The 15327-nt window shown below is 35.7% G+C and overlaps 1 protein-coding gene and 1 pseudogene across 3 annotated transcripts in view; both read left to right on the top strand.

Moving 5' to 3' along the window:
* SLC4A10 (solute carrier family 4 member 10) overlaps positions 1-15327 on the top strand; it is a 214739-nt gene that overhangs the window by 110957 nt on the left and 88455 nt on the right. For all 3 annotated transcript variants that reach the window (XM_040644562.1, XM_040644559.1, XM_040644565.1), the window contains 3 exons: positions 1075-1232; positions 4509-4596; positions 12070-12216. In XM_040644562.1, coding sequence (XP_040500496.1) covers positions 1075-1232; positions 4509-4596; positions 12070-12216 — 393 coding nt within the window. The remainder of the gene's footprint in view (positions 1-1074; positions 1233-4508; positions 4597-12069; positions 12217-15327) is intronic.
* LOC103659503 lies at positions 13372-14444 on the top strand (annotated as a pseudogene).

Below are 15327 nucleotides of genomic sequence, written 5' to 3'. Positions count from 1 at the left end.
ATTTTTTTCATTTTAAACTTCTTGGTAAAAATCTTCTCAAATCATTAAATTTGCAAAAGAAAAACATCTTCTTTGCCTTACTTATATTTGCCAGAGCTCTTTTCTCTCTCTCGGCTATCCTGACTTTGTCCTTGGGGCCCCATTTCATTAACAGGAGAGCATACAACCAATTACTGCAGCAGATAGACTCTTATTCTCCCTACAAACAGATACCCATAAAAAGCAACTTAAATGAATTAGAAACAAGAAATAGGCCTTGTGAAATTGACTTTAAAGTCAGTGCTTGGTTTTCACTGAGGCCCTGTGTATAAAAATTGATATCTACCCTTAAGAATGTTTTACAATCATTTCCCAGAATTCATCTCTTAAACATTTCTTCTTATTAATGATCGCTTTTGTTTCGTATGCATTCATTTCAATCACAGACATCTCATATCAGAAATTCAACTATGGCTCTTCAGCAACTTCAAATGTTAATACCTTTATTGTTTTCTTTACTCTGCTATATCTAAATTCTAATTTCTGATGAGAAATTGAAAATGAAGAATGATCAGGCCAAGTATAGAATGTGAAGGATATAGAAAAACTAGAAGAAAGATGAAGACTAAAGTCATAATTTATACTGTAAGGAGAGACATGGTTACATTTCTTTTTAAATAGGCATATTTTGAGTACGAATTTAAGTGTATTGTACACAAAATTAAGATGATGCAGTATAAAATATCTAAATCTATTGGCGAATACTAATTAAATTATAATTCAAGTATATTCATTTATTCGAGCACATACATTTTTCTCCCTGAAAATTTCAAGATTGCTGATGGCAAAGAAGCATCTTTTAAAAACATGAGATAGAGAAACTAGAGTATTCAGCTTATTTATGAGAACATAGAAAAATACACAAGTAAAGAAAAAAGTTATTATTTAAAGGGCAAATGAGATGTTTAACTATTTTAAAACTTTATTCACATTATATATATATTTACCGTGGATATTGATGGATTATGAAGCACTGCGCTAGGATATGATTTAGCAAATTTTGATTTATCTTATTTTACTTTGTGATGCTCTCAGGTTGATCTGCATTTTATGAAAAAGATTCCTCCAGGTGCTGAGGCTTCAAACATCTTAGTCGGGGAGTTGGAGTTCTTGGATCGAACTGTAGTTGCCTTTGTCAGGTTGTCTCCCGCTGTGTTGCTTCAAGGACTGGCTGAAGTCCCGATTCCAACCAGGTAAAAAGTATCAGGGCATCTTTTGCATTTTTCTTAAGCCATTTTTCTTGGTAAACTCCCCCCCCCCGCCAACCAAACCAAACCAAACCAAACCAAAACAAAACAAAACAAAACAAAACAAAAAAACCCAAGGAATAAATATAATTTCCTCTGAAAGTTTTTTTCTAGAAACTAATGTGTCATTCACAAAATCGTTTCTTCTTGTTTGTGGAAGAGGAGAAAAAGTATTTAAAAATTTTTTTCTGTCTTTTCCTCCCTCCTCTCAAACTCCAATGTTTTCTTTCAGGCTTGCTCCTTAACTCTGAATACCCTGGTCTATTTCACCATATAAATCCTTTCTTATAATGTTGGTAAAAAGGATACAGTGTTAGGCTTGCCTCAAAGATTGCATTAGACTATGGGCTAAAGAGAGGATCCAGCAGATGAGGGTGGTCAGACGCAAACAGCTAAAGGTTTCAAAGGCTTGGCTTATGCTTGAATGAAGAGGCCTTCCAAGTACATGTAAGTGCCATCCTTAGGAGATGTCTGTCTAATGTACTGTGTATTTCCATCTCAGGAACAGTATGCTTCCCATACACAGAGTGAAAACTCACTGGTCATTAGCATTGTGGGACTGTGCTTGAATTCAAATCAAAAGTACAAATTTAATTTGATTACCTAAGCTTATTTATCATTTAACCATCCATAAAATCTAACAACTTAGGGATATCACAAACTGAATTACATTGTTTATCACTTATCTCTAGTTCATAGATAAAATATATGTCCATGGGCAAAATTGTGAAGAAAAAGAAGACTATTGACCTCAGCATGTTAGGTTCCTAGCAGTTCATCCGGGGGACCTTGCTTTCCTCCTTTTTCTCTCTATCAAATGGGATTTCTATATAAAGATAGCCTTTTACTCCATTCGTATTCCCATAGCAAAACATATTTAGGGAGGGCTCCATTTCCCCCATGATTGGTGCCCTTTGACTGATGCTGTAACTATTTCAGGTGCTGTTAGTATGCCTCCTCTTCCACACACTGAATGCCTCAGCCAATTTAAAGTGATGAAAAGTTCAGGTGCTATGGTACTGGGTTTGTAAAATATGTTTCCTCTATGGACCTTTGGCCTTAACTAAAACACAGCAGATTATATCAGTCTGTGCTTTGATTATGCATAAGATATTCCAAAAATATGGAACAGTTTAGCCAGGAGAGGCCTCATTTCATGAGAACTCAGCTGACTAATATGGGATTTGGTGTTCAAGCACCTATCCCTGGTGTTCAAGCTCAAGCGACCAAATTTTGATTTCTGTTCAGGTCATGATCTCAGAGTTATGAGACAGGCCTGCGCGTCAGGCTCCACACTGGGAGTGGAACCTGCTTAAGATTCTCTCCCACCCTCTGCTCCCCTATCCCCTCCAAAAATTACCCATCCCTGAATCTGTGACAGGAACAGATTTGAAGCAGGAACCTGGTTATCACACTCAGGTTATAGAAAGAAGTGTCTATTCATCCTGCTGGAGGGCTACTAGGAGTTCTGATACGTGCCAAATTTTATTAAAAAGAGAGATGGTGACCTGAGCACATTAAAGTGACATCTGACTATGATTAGATTGCATTTTTCTGTATACAACTTGTAACCTCTTCAGAGTTTCTGGGAATTTGGACTTCAGATTTAAGATGTCAAGCTTACTAATTGTGGTGGTATTATTTTAGTAGTTTAAAATTCCTTTTCAGTCTTCCAAGCAGCGCATTCCCGTCCCACCATTTAGGGGGGTGTCTGATGAAATTCTGCATCAATGATGGCTCTTTATGACAAGGATAGTTCCTGTTTTTCAAAGGAAAGAAAAAGAAAATTCCCAGGGGTAGAGAAAAGCCTTATTGGGGTTATATACCCTCACTTTGAAAACTGTCAAGGTTTAGGTGACCTCATTTCATACTGACATAGCAAAATATGTGCAGAGAACAATGGAGGAGAAATTAGGGGCACAGGAAAGTCACTGTATAAGGAGAGATTAAAAAGACTAGACTATTTAGTTTGGAAAGGTGAAAAATGGAAGAAGATTAGGTAGACAAATAGAATAAAGAAAGCTGCTCCAGGTTCCTAATTATTCTCTCTTAGGAGGACAAAAGGGCACACCATGAATATAACAGCAACACATAGTAAAAATGTCAGAAAATAAATTTTTAGGACTTTATAAATAGCCCATGGAGTAGAAACCTGAAAAGTGGCAAGATGTACATAGGTTACAAAATTTTTTAGAAGTATTATAGTTGATAAAACACCTGCCACCACATTAAGCTATTCCTGTTTTAAATTTATAGTGGACATTTCTGTGTAGTAGAAATTGACTTGGATTCAGGTACAGCTAACACAGAAAATTGTCAGACTCTCTAAGACTGTGTAATATATGCTTTATGTAAAAACATGCACAATAGCTAAAGTTTGTAACTGAATGAAGAGTAGGGTTATAGGATCTGTTCCTTTATACCTTATAAAGCTATTAGTCTTCACATTTAAGAGCATAAACAATTTAACAAATTAATACCACTGTATTGTATTGCAGAATCTATGGCATTTTTAAATTTTCACAATTTCACTGTAGCATTGACCTTTTCAGAGACAAGACAATTACCAGTCCTCCAAAGTTAGAGCATGTACTGATTTCTTCAAAATCTCCAGTTGTGCCGCTGACTTTGCTAGGCTTTCAGTCTAATTTAGATGGAATACCACAATGCAGCCGGTATTTTTATTCCCCCTTAACTGAAAGTAGTAGATCATTGACTCCCTATTTTTTCTTCCTAACTGATCTTTGATTCCTGACAATAATTTATTCAATGTAAATTTTACATATACTTACTGTTTTTGATCATATGTTCTTTGTTTATATTATTATATTACCTTTTTCCTCTTTACCTCATTCTATAATTTGCATATTAGTGAGTTCTTCTTTATAATTCAGAAAGGTTTAATCATATTTTACTTTTCTTACCTTCCTCCTCTAAGGATTATAGAATCCTTAAAATTCTCACTACCATGTAGGCTCTACAGATAATTAAATGGGAAAGTACTGAGATCAAAATAACCATGGATTCCTATTTCTCAAGGATCTTAAGCATAAAAGCCAATCTTCATAAAATGTTTTAAAATAGGAATTAACTGTGAAAAAAATATGTATTTCACATTTAAGTCCTCATCTTAATAATTCCTTTGAACAAGTGATTCTTTGACTACTAAAGTTATTTTTCGTATTTCTATCATGAAACTTTTTTTTTTCTTCTTAATTACAGATTTTTGTTCATTCTTCTGGGACCCCTGGGAAAGGGTCAACAGTACCATGAGATTGGCAGATCAATTGCAACCCTAATGACAGATGAGGTATTTATTCAAGTTCATTGGGAACATTTTCCCTACTAGGTACACTTAACTTTTGGAGTTCCTGTATTCATGACTATTCGTTGTGAATCAGATTTCTCTGTATTGAATCCCCCTTCTTCTATGCTTCCACTATAAAATTTCCTTTGGAAAAATTTGTTTGAAAGGGGTAATAAATTCACACACATGGATATAATGCTTTAAAACCTTATATTTTAAAGAAAGTGATTCAGTGACATTTAGAATATATTTATTAATATTCCCCTATAGTATACGTGCCGCGAAAGTGAGCCCCATTGTTAATATCATTACAAATCTTGTTTGGGGCAAGATAATTTTTAGGACTTCAAGAAAAAACAATGGCAGTTTATCTGATTAGTATATATGACACCAAAAGCTATGCAACATCTATCAACTCTCTTTACAGTTGCCTAAATGTTCTTAACCTGAGAGTCTTTGCACCGTTAGAGGTGCTACAGATGGATTCCAAGGGGCCTGTGATCTCTTTGATACAGATACAAACTTTTCTATGTAAAAAATTTGTATGTAATTATTTTTGGACTGGAAAAAGCTTTTGTCAGCTTCTCAAAGAGGTGTATGTCTCAAAAATGTACAATCATAAAAATGAGAACATAAGTATTAACATATAACTGGTTTCTTGTATTCCCCAACACCTTATGGAAATCTATTGTTCACTGTTTTTATTGTTAAAGGAGAACAGATACAAAAGATCACAGAAGGATCATACATTCAAAATTAAGTAGTAAATAACAAACAGGTTATGCATTTTTTATAATCTCATCTAAATAATTTAATGTGTTTATTGAAATACATGGCTTTGGATACTTGAAAATTTGTAAAAAGAGCAAATTAGTATTGTGTACAAGTTTTCCTAGGTTTATGAAATCTGAAAATTTAGATTTGGTTTGGAGTTTGATATAAATTCTATTATATCTGTCCAAATTATGTTTTATGGTTTTGTATGGATCCGTTATTGATATTTACACATAGGAAACCAAAAGCTAGAAGAAAAACACATTTTTCAATTTGAGAAAGAATCAACTTAATGAATGTATTAGTTTCCTACAGCTGCCATAAAAACTTACCACAAAGTGGGTGATTAAAACAAGAATAATTTATTTTTCTCACATTTTGAAGTCAAGGTGTCAGGGGGGGGGGATATTTTCTCTGAAGGCTCTAGGGGAGACTGTTTCCTGTCTCTCCAGCTTCTGTTGTGTCCTGGCATTTCTTGACTTGTGGCAACAAAATTCCAATCTCTGCCTCCATCTTTACATGGCCTTCGTCCCCTGTGCCTCTGTGTGTCTTTTCCCTTTCTGTCTCTTATAAGGATACCTGTCATTGGATACAGGGCCCACCCTAATCTAGGATGATTTTATCTTGAGGTCCTTACCTTCATTACATCTGCAAAGACCCTTATTCCAAACAAGGTCACATTCTGAGGTTCAGGTGGACATGTTTTGAGAGGACACTACTCAGTTCACCACAGTGAGTATCACTTTTTTGAGGAAATCTGGAAGAAGACAGGGGAGTTGGAAAAGGGCTTCACGAGGACCAAACCTGCTCTAGTAGAACTCTCTTGAGAAGACACAGTATCTTTGCTTTTAGTGTTTCCATATTGATTAATCTTTTACAATTGTACAGTATTGCAAAATATATGACACTGTGATATGCAGTCCACAATTTAAGTACTGTCACTTTTATGCACATACATTTCATGTTATATTATGTTTCTATATCTACCACATTAGGACATAAGATATTTCTGGGGCATGGGATATATTATATGGTGAGAGGAGGATGTTGTGTCATGGGAGGTTCATATATACTTAAGGTATCTCTCTTCCTAATTCTTCTCTTCCCCAATTAGGAGTCAAGATTTTCTCAACAGAAAGATGTCAGTTCCAAAGTTTTTTTGACTAATCAAGTTTCCATGGTACAACACAACAGGGAAGCATCTGTGTTTTTTAAATTATAGATTTAGAATGAGAGCAGAGAAAGGATTTCCATCTATTTCCCTAACTAATGAGAACTACTCAATTTGAGAGCAAGTATTAGTCATCTAAATGCAGGCTCGAACATAAATTCCTTCAACTTTGAAAGTTTAGAGCTTAGTTTTAGGGTGATTTGTAACTCTCTGTGAGCAGTGGAATAGAGAAGCAGAAACAGCCAGAAAGTTACTCCAGAAAATGAGAGTAATTGGTTATGATAATAAATCCATTGAGTATCAAAAAGATGTTTAAATGCTTTTAAAAGAGAAAGACTTTTTTGTTGTTCAAAACCCAGATAGAGAACTTGTTCTGCTTATCTAATTGCTTTGAAGGCAATGAATACTTATTAAGAATAAAATTTAGTATGTTGATTCGTAGAGTTTAGTTTAAAAAGTGGTGAATCAGATTATGGTATCAAACTGTAAATTCCATGATGACAGTTACCACTTATCATTCATTTTTGTGGCCTGATTTTGTCAGGTGCTCAAACAAATACTTGCTGACTGAGCTCTGTTGATTTTTCACCTCTCTGTACTGGAAATTTCTTGTAGGTAGTCAGTCTGTCTTTTCTTTTGCATCTTTAGATTTAGCATAGTGTCTGGTCTTCAGTCAGGGTTTAATCATTTTTTTTTTAATGAGTTAATGACTGAATGTGCTAGTCATCTTAGCAATCCCTGACATTTAATCAATTCAGTCAACTATTTTCTTCCTTTCTATTAAGCATTACTAATGATAAATCATGTGATTTTGCTTATTGGCACCACTACCAATGTATTAATCCCTTAACATTCTTAAACATTATTAAGCACGCCAAAGAGCTTTTGTTTATGTAAATAGTATGCTGATATTTATCAAAGTAGAACTTAAAACTGAGAATTTTTAAAAATCTGTATTTATGAAATTCATTTAAAAATAATAACAAAATCAGTATATATTAACATAAATGACAGTTTTATGAAAACGAAAGGAAAAACAAAAACAAAAAATTAGGAAAAGTGGCAATTGTTTGTCTTGTTCTGGATTTTTGAGCCAAGAATTTTCTCTATTATCCAGATTTTAAGTCAACACTGACTCTTTCTGTTCAATCAGCAAACATGCCCAAATATAGTAGCTACTTAAGAAATACATATCAAATAAATGTTCAGGTTTTCCCCATCCTTAAAAGGAAATCCCTCGCTGCTTCACATAGTATCTACCATTGAAGAACTGTTGACTGAATCTGAATTTCAGAAGCTTTGAAGGAGTAGCATCTTCCTGGACCTGGTTATTTTAGCTTCATTCATCTCAATGTATTACAGTCTGATTTTTGTTACTACCACTCCACTAAAACTGCTTTCAATACGGTCACTATTTATAGAATATACTGTTCCGTGTTTAGTGCTGATGTCACTTGATCTTCTATTGGCATTTTACATTATTGAACATCTCTTCTTTATTTTTTTTTTCATGAAGAACTACTGAAATTAATTGTGTGCTTTGTTTTGAAACTAAAACTTTGAAATGTGTACCTTGACCCCAGGGTCATAAATATATTCTTTTATTTTATGTTCAATGAGTTTTATACTTTATGTCTCATATATAAGTTTTCAATATACCTAGAATTGCTTTTTGTGTGGGCGGTGGGTAAAGATCCAGTTTCATTTTTATATAAATAGTCACTTGGCTTAGCACCATTTATTGGTTAGTCCATCATTTATTCAATGGTTAGTAGTGAGTGCTTTTCAAAAAAACAAAAAACAAAAACAAACATAAAAAACAAAACCACCCATCTCTGTGCCATCACTATTTTAATTATAGTGTCTTTAGTCTAATGAGTCTTGGTCTCTAGAACAACAAATTCCTCCTTCACTTTGTTCTTTATTAATTCATTCACTAAATATTTATTGAATGTGAACTATTTTTCAGACAGTCTTGCAGTTGCTGGGGGTATATCAGTGAACAAAATAGACAAAAGCTTTTTCTTTCACTGAGCTAATAGTCTAGTGGAAAGATGGACTAACACGTAAATAAGTAAAATATATGATATGTGGTGATAAGTGCTGTGGAGGAAACCACCAAAGCAGGGAATGGAAATAGAGGTGGGATGGGGAGTACATGTTAAAATCAGAAAACTAAAAGAGGAGGGGAGAAAGCTGTTCAGATATCTGAGGGAAGAGCTTTCCAAGCAAATGATAAACAAGGGAAAATGCTTTGAGACAGGAGCATGCCAGGAATATCTGGGGAACAGCAAAGAGGACAACCTGGCTGAGCAGGAGGGAGAAAGGGAGTGGGCAGTAGGCAATGAGGTCAAAGAAGCAGTAGGCCAGTCTATGTATGGTATTTCTGGTCATATAAGGACTTTGAGTTGGGAAGCAAATGGAAGGTTTGAGTAGAGAATTGACATGATTTATCTCACATCTTAAAAGCGTCACTTGGCTTGTGGAGGAGCAAGGGAAAAAGCAGAAAGAGCACTTAAGAGGCATTGCAACAATTTAGGCAAGCAATGGTGATGAGAGAGACATCAATGCAATTCCACTTAAAATCCTGTTGGGATTTATTGAGGAGCTTGATAAGCTTATTCTAAGAAATATATGGAAGAACAAAGGTCCAAAAATAGTAAAAGCATGCTTGAAGGAAACAAACACATTTACTGAGGTTTCCTCCTAATTCATTGCTGCTTTTTTCTGTCTCCTTTTCTGAATCCTTCTTCTTCCCACCCACTGCATTGATGGGAACTTTGCTTCTTCATTATCCACTCTGGTTCCTACATTATCAGTTTCTCCCTCCCTACTCTATCGTTTCTATCACTTTACAAAGATGATCTAGAATCTCCTATCTTTTAAAAAGAAAAGGAAGGAAGGAGGGAAGGAAGGAAGGAAGGAAGGAAGGAAGGAAGGCAGGCAGAAGGGAGGGAGGGAGGGAGGGAGGAAGGGAGGGAGGGAGGCACAGTTCCTAGTTGTGTGATAGAAATTAAAACCATGGGGGCACCTGGGTGGCTCAGTCAGTTAAGCGTCTGCCTTTAGCTCAGGTCAGATCCCAGGGTCCTGGAATCGAGCTTTGTTTTGGGTTCCTTGCTCAGTGAGGAGTCTGCTTCTCCCTCTCCCTCTGTCCCTCCCCCTGGCTTGTGTGCTTGTGCCTTGTTTTCTTGCTGAAACGTCTCATTGGGGCCTTCCTTAATCACCCTATTTAAAATCACAGCATCCCCCAGTCATACCCTTATTCCTCTTTCCTGCTTCATTTTTCTGCATAGAACCTAACACCCTCCCACAAAATATATACTGACTATATTGCTTATTTTCCAACTCTCTCCTCCCACTAGAACATAAGCTCCATGAAGGGATGGATTTTTGTTGGTTTTATTCACTGCTGTATCCTTAGCATATAAATAGTTTGATAAATTTTAAATGAATGTTCAGAGCTCTTGTTTTAGCCGGGAAAATAAGTATTAAGCAACTAATTATATAATTAACAATTAATGATAATAAATAATTATAATTACAGTGAAAACTATCAAGAAAAAGAAGAAGGTGTTAGGAGAGTATTAACAAGATGTCTAATCTTGTTTGAGAGGGAATCAAGGAAGCCTTCTCTAAAAAGTCAAATGTATGTTGGAATCAGAATGTTAGGTTAGCTACATAAAGAGAAGGGAGAGGAGCCGTTTAAAATAATTAAATTATTGGGGAAATTGGTGATAGGAAATCAATAGTAAAGAATGTTTTTAATTTAACATCAAACATATTGTGGTATCTATATCTCTGAGGAGTTTTAAGGGAATAGGAAATCAGCTATGGTGGATGAATTTGGACATTCATTTATCTAAAGAAGGTATAGGATCATATGATCCCTTGAAGCAATTTTTTATTTAAGAGATCAACTCCAGAAAGATTTCAAGAGAGTTGCTACTGGCAGGGAAAGAGTAAAGTAGCTAAACTCTCGGGAATAAAAACATTTGCAATTCTTGAAAGTTCAGATTAGGTCTCATGGCGTCTTTTGAAGACGATAGGCATTCTGAGCTATAAACTCAGTGGTGCTTGTGGCAAGGAAACGAATGCTGTCAATATTTTTAAAAAATATATATCTTTCCCAAAATACAACTAAACCATTAATATATCTTTGGTGTCTTCATTTTATCCTAATCAAAGACTTTTATCCTAATCAAATGTACACATTTATCATACCAATGATCTTTTATGAAAAGTTCTTGGCTGGAAAGTAAAGAAAAAGCCTTTGAAAATAATCATTATCTCTTCTTCAGTTTAGATTGAGTATCAAACTAGAAACTAAAACAAATGGTCTAATAGTAGAATAGAATATTTGAAAGCCCAATTTCCCTGGAAATTTTGGAATATGTGGTCACTGTAATATGTAGCTCAGCATAAAGAATAATTTACTAGCCCCAAGCTTGAAATATTTGTTCCATTTCGTATTATATGAAATACAAAAAGTGTCAGCAATATTTATATTATGTTTAGGATAGATTAATTTTTCCAATTTATCTTTATTTTTACTTTCCTCATTTGTGAAGTATATCGTTCCTCTGTGTGTTAGTCAGAAGATATTGGATTATGCTGCAGGAATAACCACCTAAAATCTCAGTGGTTTAAAACAATGAGGATTTCCTTCTATCATGCTCTGTGTCTATCATGAGTTGGCAGATTTCTGCTCATTATAGTCACTCAGGCACCCAGACCCATAGAAGCTCCCTCTTGACTTGCTTTTTCTCAGTCACTATAGCAGACAAAAGGCAATATGTTATTGTACACACTGATTATCATAACTTTCATTTGAAAGTGATGTATGTACACCTGAATGGGACACACCTAACCCCAATATCAAAGAGTGAAATCTTACCCAGTGTGTAGGAGATCTGCAGTGTCTGTCATAGCCTAAATGACTACCACAGCGTGCATGTGTGTATGTGTGTAAATGTAACTCACCTTGAATGGAAATATACTGGCTACACTGTATAGATATGATATATATTCAGAGAAAACTGATTTATATCTATATTATTATTTAAAAATTAAAACAAAATAAACCTTTTTAATTGGTTTATATGTTCCAGGGTATAAGTATTGCTAAAATTTTTAATATATTCTCTAAATCTGATCTGTATTTTTAAGCAAGGGCTTCGTTCTGAAGATTTGATTTACCCACACAAAAATAACCTCTGTCAAACTTGAATTCTTAATTCAATTCAATTTAATGAGCTTTCCTTTCTTACTCCTTTCCCTTTCTGTTACTCTTGCCTCCAGAAATTTCAACATTCATTCTAGCATTCTAAGAAATATATATATCTGTATGCATTCATAGAATAAACTTAATTACAATAGCTTAAATGAAAAACATCTTTAGTTAGAGCTGCCTGTTTCTTTAAATTGTGATAATCACACGTGAGATAACTGGGAAATGAAAGCACTGAACACATTAAGATTTTATAATTGCTTTTTTATCTTTTATTTATTGTTTTTATCTTTTCCTCCTACAGGTATTTCATGATGTTGCTTACAAAGCGAAAGATCGCAATGACTTGGTATCAGGAATCGATGAATTTTTGGATCAGGTTACTGTTCTCCCTCCTGGAGAATGGGATCCAAGCATTCGTATAGAGCCTCCCAAAAACGTTCCATCCCAGGTATGTTTATTTGAAAATACTCTTTAAAATCCCATCATTTTGTTGTCTTTTAAATACCTGTACTGAAATAGTATAATTTATGCAAAAGATTTAAAATGATTTAAATTATAACCTCTGTGATGTTGTGGTTTATAATAACAAATATACATTTGGCATTCATTCCCCTTTTCGGCACAGAGTTCCTAAACCCCTTGAAATTTCCTAAGTGAGGAGAGGAACAATAGTGTCTTCTGTTATGTTAATGAGGTGACTTTTAGAACTCAGCACGGCATGGGGGCTGGTGGCCAATGGAACCAACCGTATGATTAGGCTCACCTCCAGGGAGTGGTAGGGGCCTGAGGTTGAGTTCAATCACCAGTGGCCAATGGCTTAATCAATTATGCCTTTGTAATGAAACCTCCATGGAATCTCAAAAGGACAGGAAACAGAGAGCTTCCAGGGTGGTGACCACTTGGAGATGGGGGAGAGTAGCATGTCTGGAGAGGGAAGCGCGTGCCCTTTCCCCATACCTTGCCCTGTACATCTCTCTACCTGTCTGTGTTCCTGAGTTATATTCTTTTATAATAAACCAGTAATCTGTAAATAAAATGGTGCTTTGATTTCTGTGAGCAGCTCTAGCAAATTAGTTGAACCCGAGGAGAGGGTCGTGGGAACCTCTGATTTATAGCCACTCAGTCAGAAGCTCAAGTAGCAGCCTGGGGAGTGGGATGGGGACAATCTTGCAGCACTGAACCCTCAACCCTGGAATCTGATGCTGTCTCTCATTAACTAGTATCAGAATTGAGTTGGATTGTAGCATTGCTTGTTGGTATTGGAAGCCCCCTGTTCTCCCCACACTGGAATTGGTACCAGAACCTATATAATATCTAAGAAGGCATGATGTTAGAGTCTTTTGATGCTATCCAACACACCTCACTGAGAAATTTGGTATATTGGTGATATGTCACTAAATCAAATGGTCCCATATGCCTGGAAAGATTTTAAACCCACTTTACAACATATTATAATGGAAGAAAATTAAAATTTTAATAAAAATGTAGAATATGGCTTGTGAAAAATCCCATTACTGTCTTTCCATATTTTGATATAGCTCTTTGAAATTGGCAGGTATTCAGAAAATTCAGCCTCCTACCCAGATATGGGGCTCCTGCCACTATGACTTCTCATTGGGTTATTGGCATTTTCCTCCTCTCTACTCTCCCCTTCATGTGTCTGGAGCTTGGCATAGGATCCCTGATCTAGGAATTAAAGATCTAATTTTGCTGTGTGTCTGGATTTTCTTACTGCTTGCTCTTCTTACTTTAATTATTTCTGTGACTACCTTGTGGCTTAATTCATTTAAATCTTCCCAAGTGTATCTAAAAGAAAAAGAAGAGAAGAATGAGAAAAGGCAAAAACTTGTCAGAAAAAAACAAGAAACACAGGATGAAAAGGCCAGTAAATACATAAAGAATGTTCTAAAACCCCAGCAGGAAATGAAATTCAGAAAACTGGAAGAGTGCTTTTATCAGATGCTAGGTGAAACCTTGAAGTTAAGCAATGGTCATAAACTTGGGGGTGATGAAGATGTGGTGCTGGAAAACGAGTTGGACATCTTTTGAAACATCAAACAGAGAACAGCAGAGACTCAACTTGCCTGAGCCTTTATTTATTTATTTATTTATTTCGAGAGAGAGAGAGAGAGAGAGAGAGAGAGAGAGCGCGCGCGCGCGCGCGCGTGTGTGCCTGCATGAGTAATGGGGAGGGGCAGAGGGAGAAGGAGAGAGAGAATCTTAAGCAGACTTCATGCTCAGCCCAGAGCCCATTGCAGGGCTGGATCGCATGACCCTGAGATCATGACCTGAGCAGAAATCAAGAGTCAGTTGCTTAACCAACTGAGCCACCTAGGCACCCCCGCCTGAGACTTTAACCAAAGTTTCACCATCTGTTGAAGAGCCCACACGGGAAGAGTTTCTTCATCTACCTGAAGAATCTCCTGAAACAGCTGAAAAAGTAATTCTTTCTCTCCAATGTCCAAGGGGGTCCTGAAAAGAAAGTTTGTTTAGTCTTACAATTCACAGGTCTTATTTGACTGGATGATGAAAATCAGGTACCACACAGCCCTACACAGCCTTTCTACTTCCTTTCCCAGAAGGCCCCTGGAAGGGGAGGAAGGCTGGTCCCTGCAGGATAAAGGAATAACTGTGGATGTTATACTCAGTGTGAAAGAGAAGGAACAGAGCAACTAATTAAGAAACGAGAACTACCTATTCTACATAAAATCAGTTATGCCATGACCTTAGAGAACACTAAAGGTTTCACATTAAAGTCATGGAATACCTTGATTGAGCTCAAGTCAATAAACTCTCTAATGTTGATATCCATGGAAACATATGGATATAAAAGTTTGGAAAAAGATTGTTTTCTGCATATAATAGTTTTTAGAATGTGCCATCTTATAATATACCAAATGAAAACTAGATAAAAATGTATACAGTAAGGCACTCAATAATTTATATTTTTCCTAGCTGACATCATTTTTCACTAAGTTGAAAAACAAAGTCATATGACCTTTCTACCTCTTTAGTCCACCTCGCCACACTGAACATTTCACTACTCAAACTCCTTAAATTCTATTAAGTAGAAATGTTTATTCTGCTGTATTTCTAGAAATTTAAAGACATTTCAAAGCTCTTTAATGCTTTAAAGTTCTTTTTGATATCACATAAAGGGTTAGTATCAAAAATATATAAAGAACTTATAAAACTCAATACCCCAAAACCAAATAATCCAATTAAAAATGGGCAGAAGACATGAACAGACATTTCTCCAAAGAAGACATCCAGATGGCCAACAAACACATGAAAAGATGCTCAACAAAACTCATCATCAGGGAAGTGCAAATCAAAACCACAATGAGGTATCACCATATACCTGTCAAAATGGCTAAAATCAAAAACAAGAAACAAAAGGTGTTGGCAAGGAGGTGGAGAAAAATGACCCTCTTGCACTGCTGGTAGGAATGCAACCTGGTGTACCCACTGTGGAAACCAGTATGAAGGTTTCTCAAAAAGTTAAAAGTAGAACCATCTTTTGGTCCAGTAGTCACACTACTGGGTATTTATCCAAAGA

Source organism: Ursus maritimus, unplaced genomic scaffold (genome assembly GCF_017311325.1).
Source record: "Ursus maritimus isolate PB19 unplaced genomic scaffold, ASM1731132v1 scaffold_1, whole genome shotgun sequence".
NCBI classification, from domain to species: domain Eukaryota; kingdom Metazoa; phylum Chordata; class Mammalia; order Carnivora; family Ursidae; genus Ursus; species Ursus maritimus.
The sequence above is the reverse complement of the archived record's forward strand: the minus strand, read 5'-3'. Positions and strand labels throughout refer to the sequence as shown.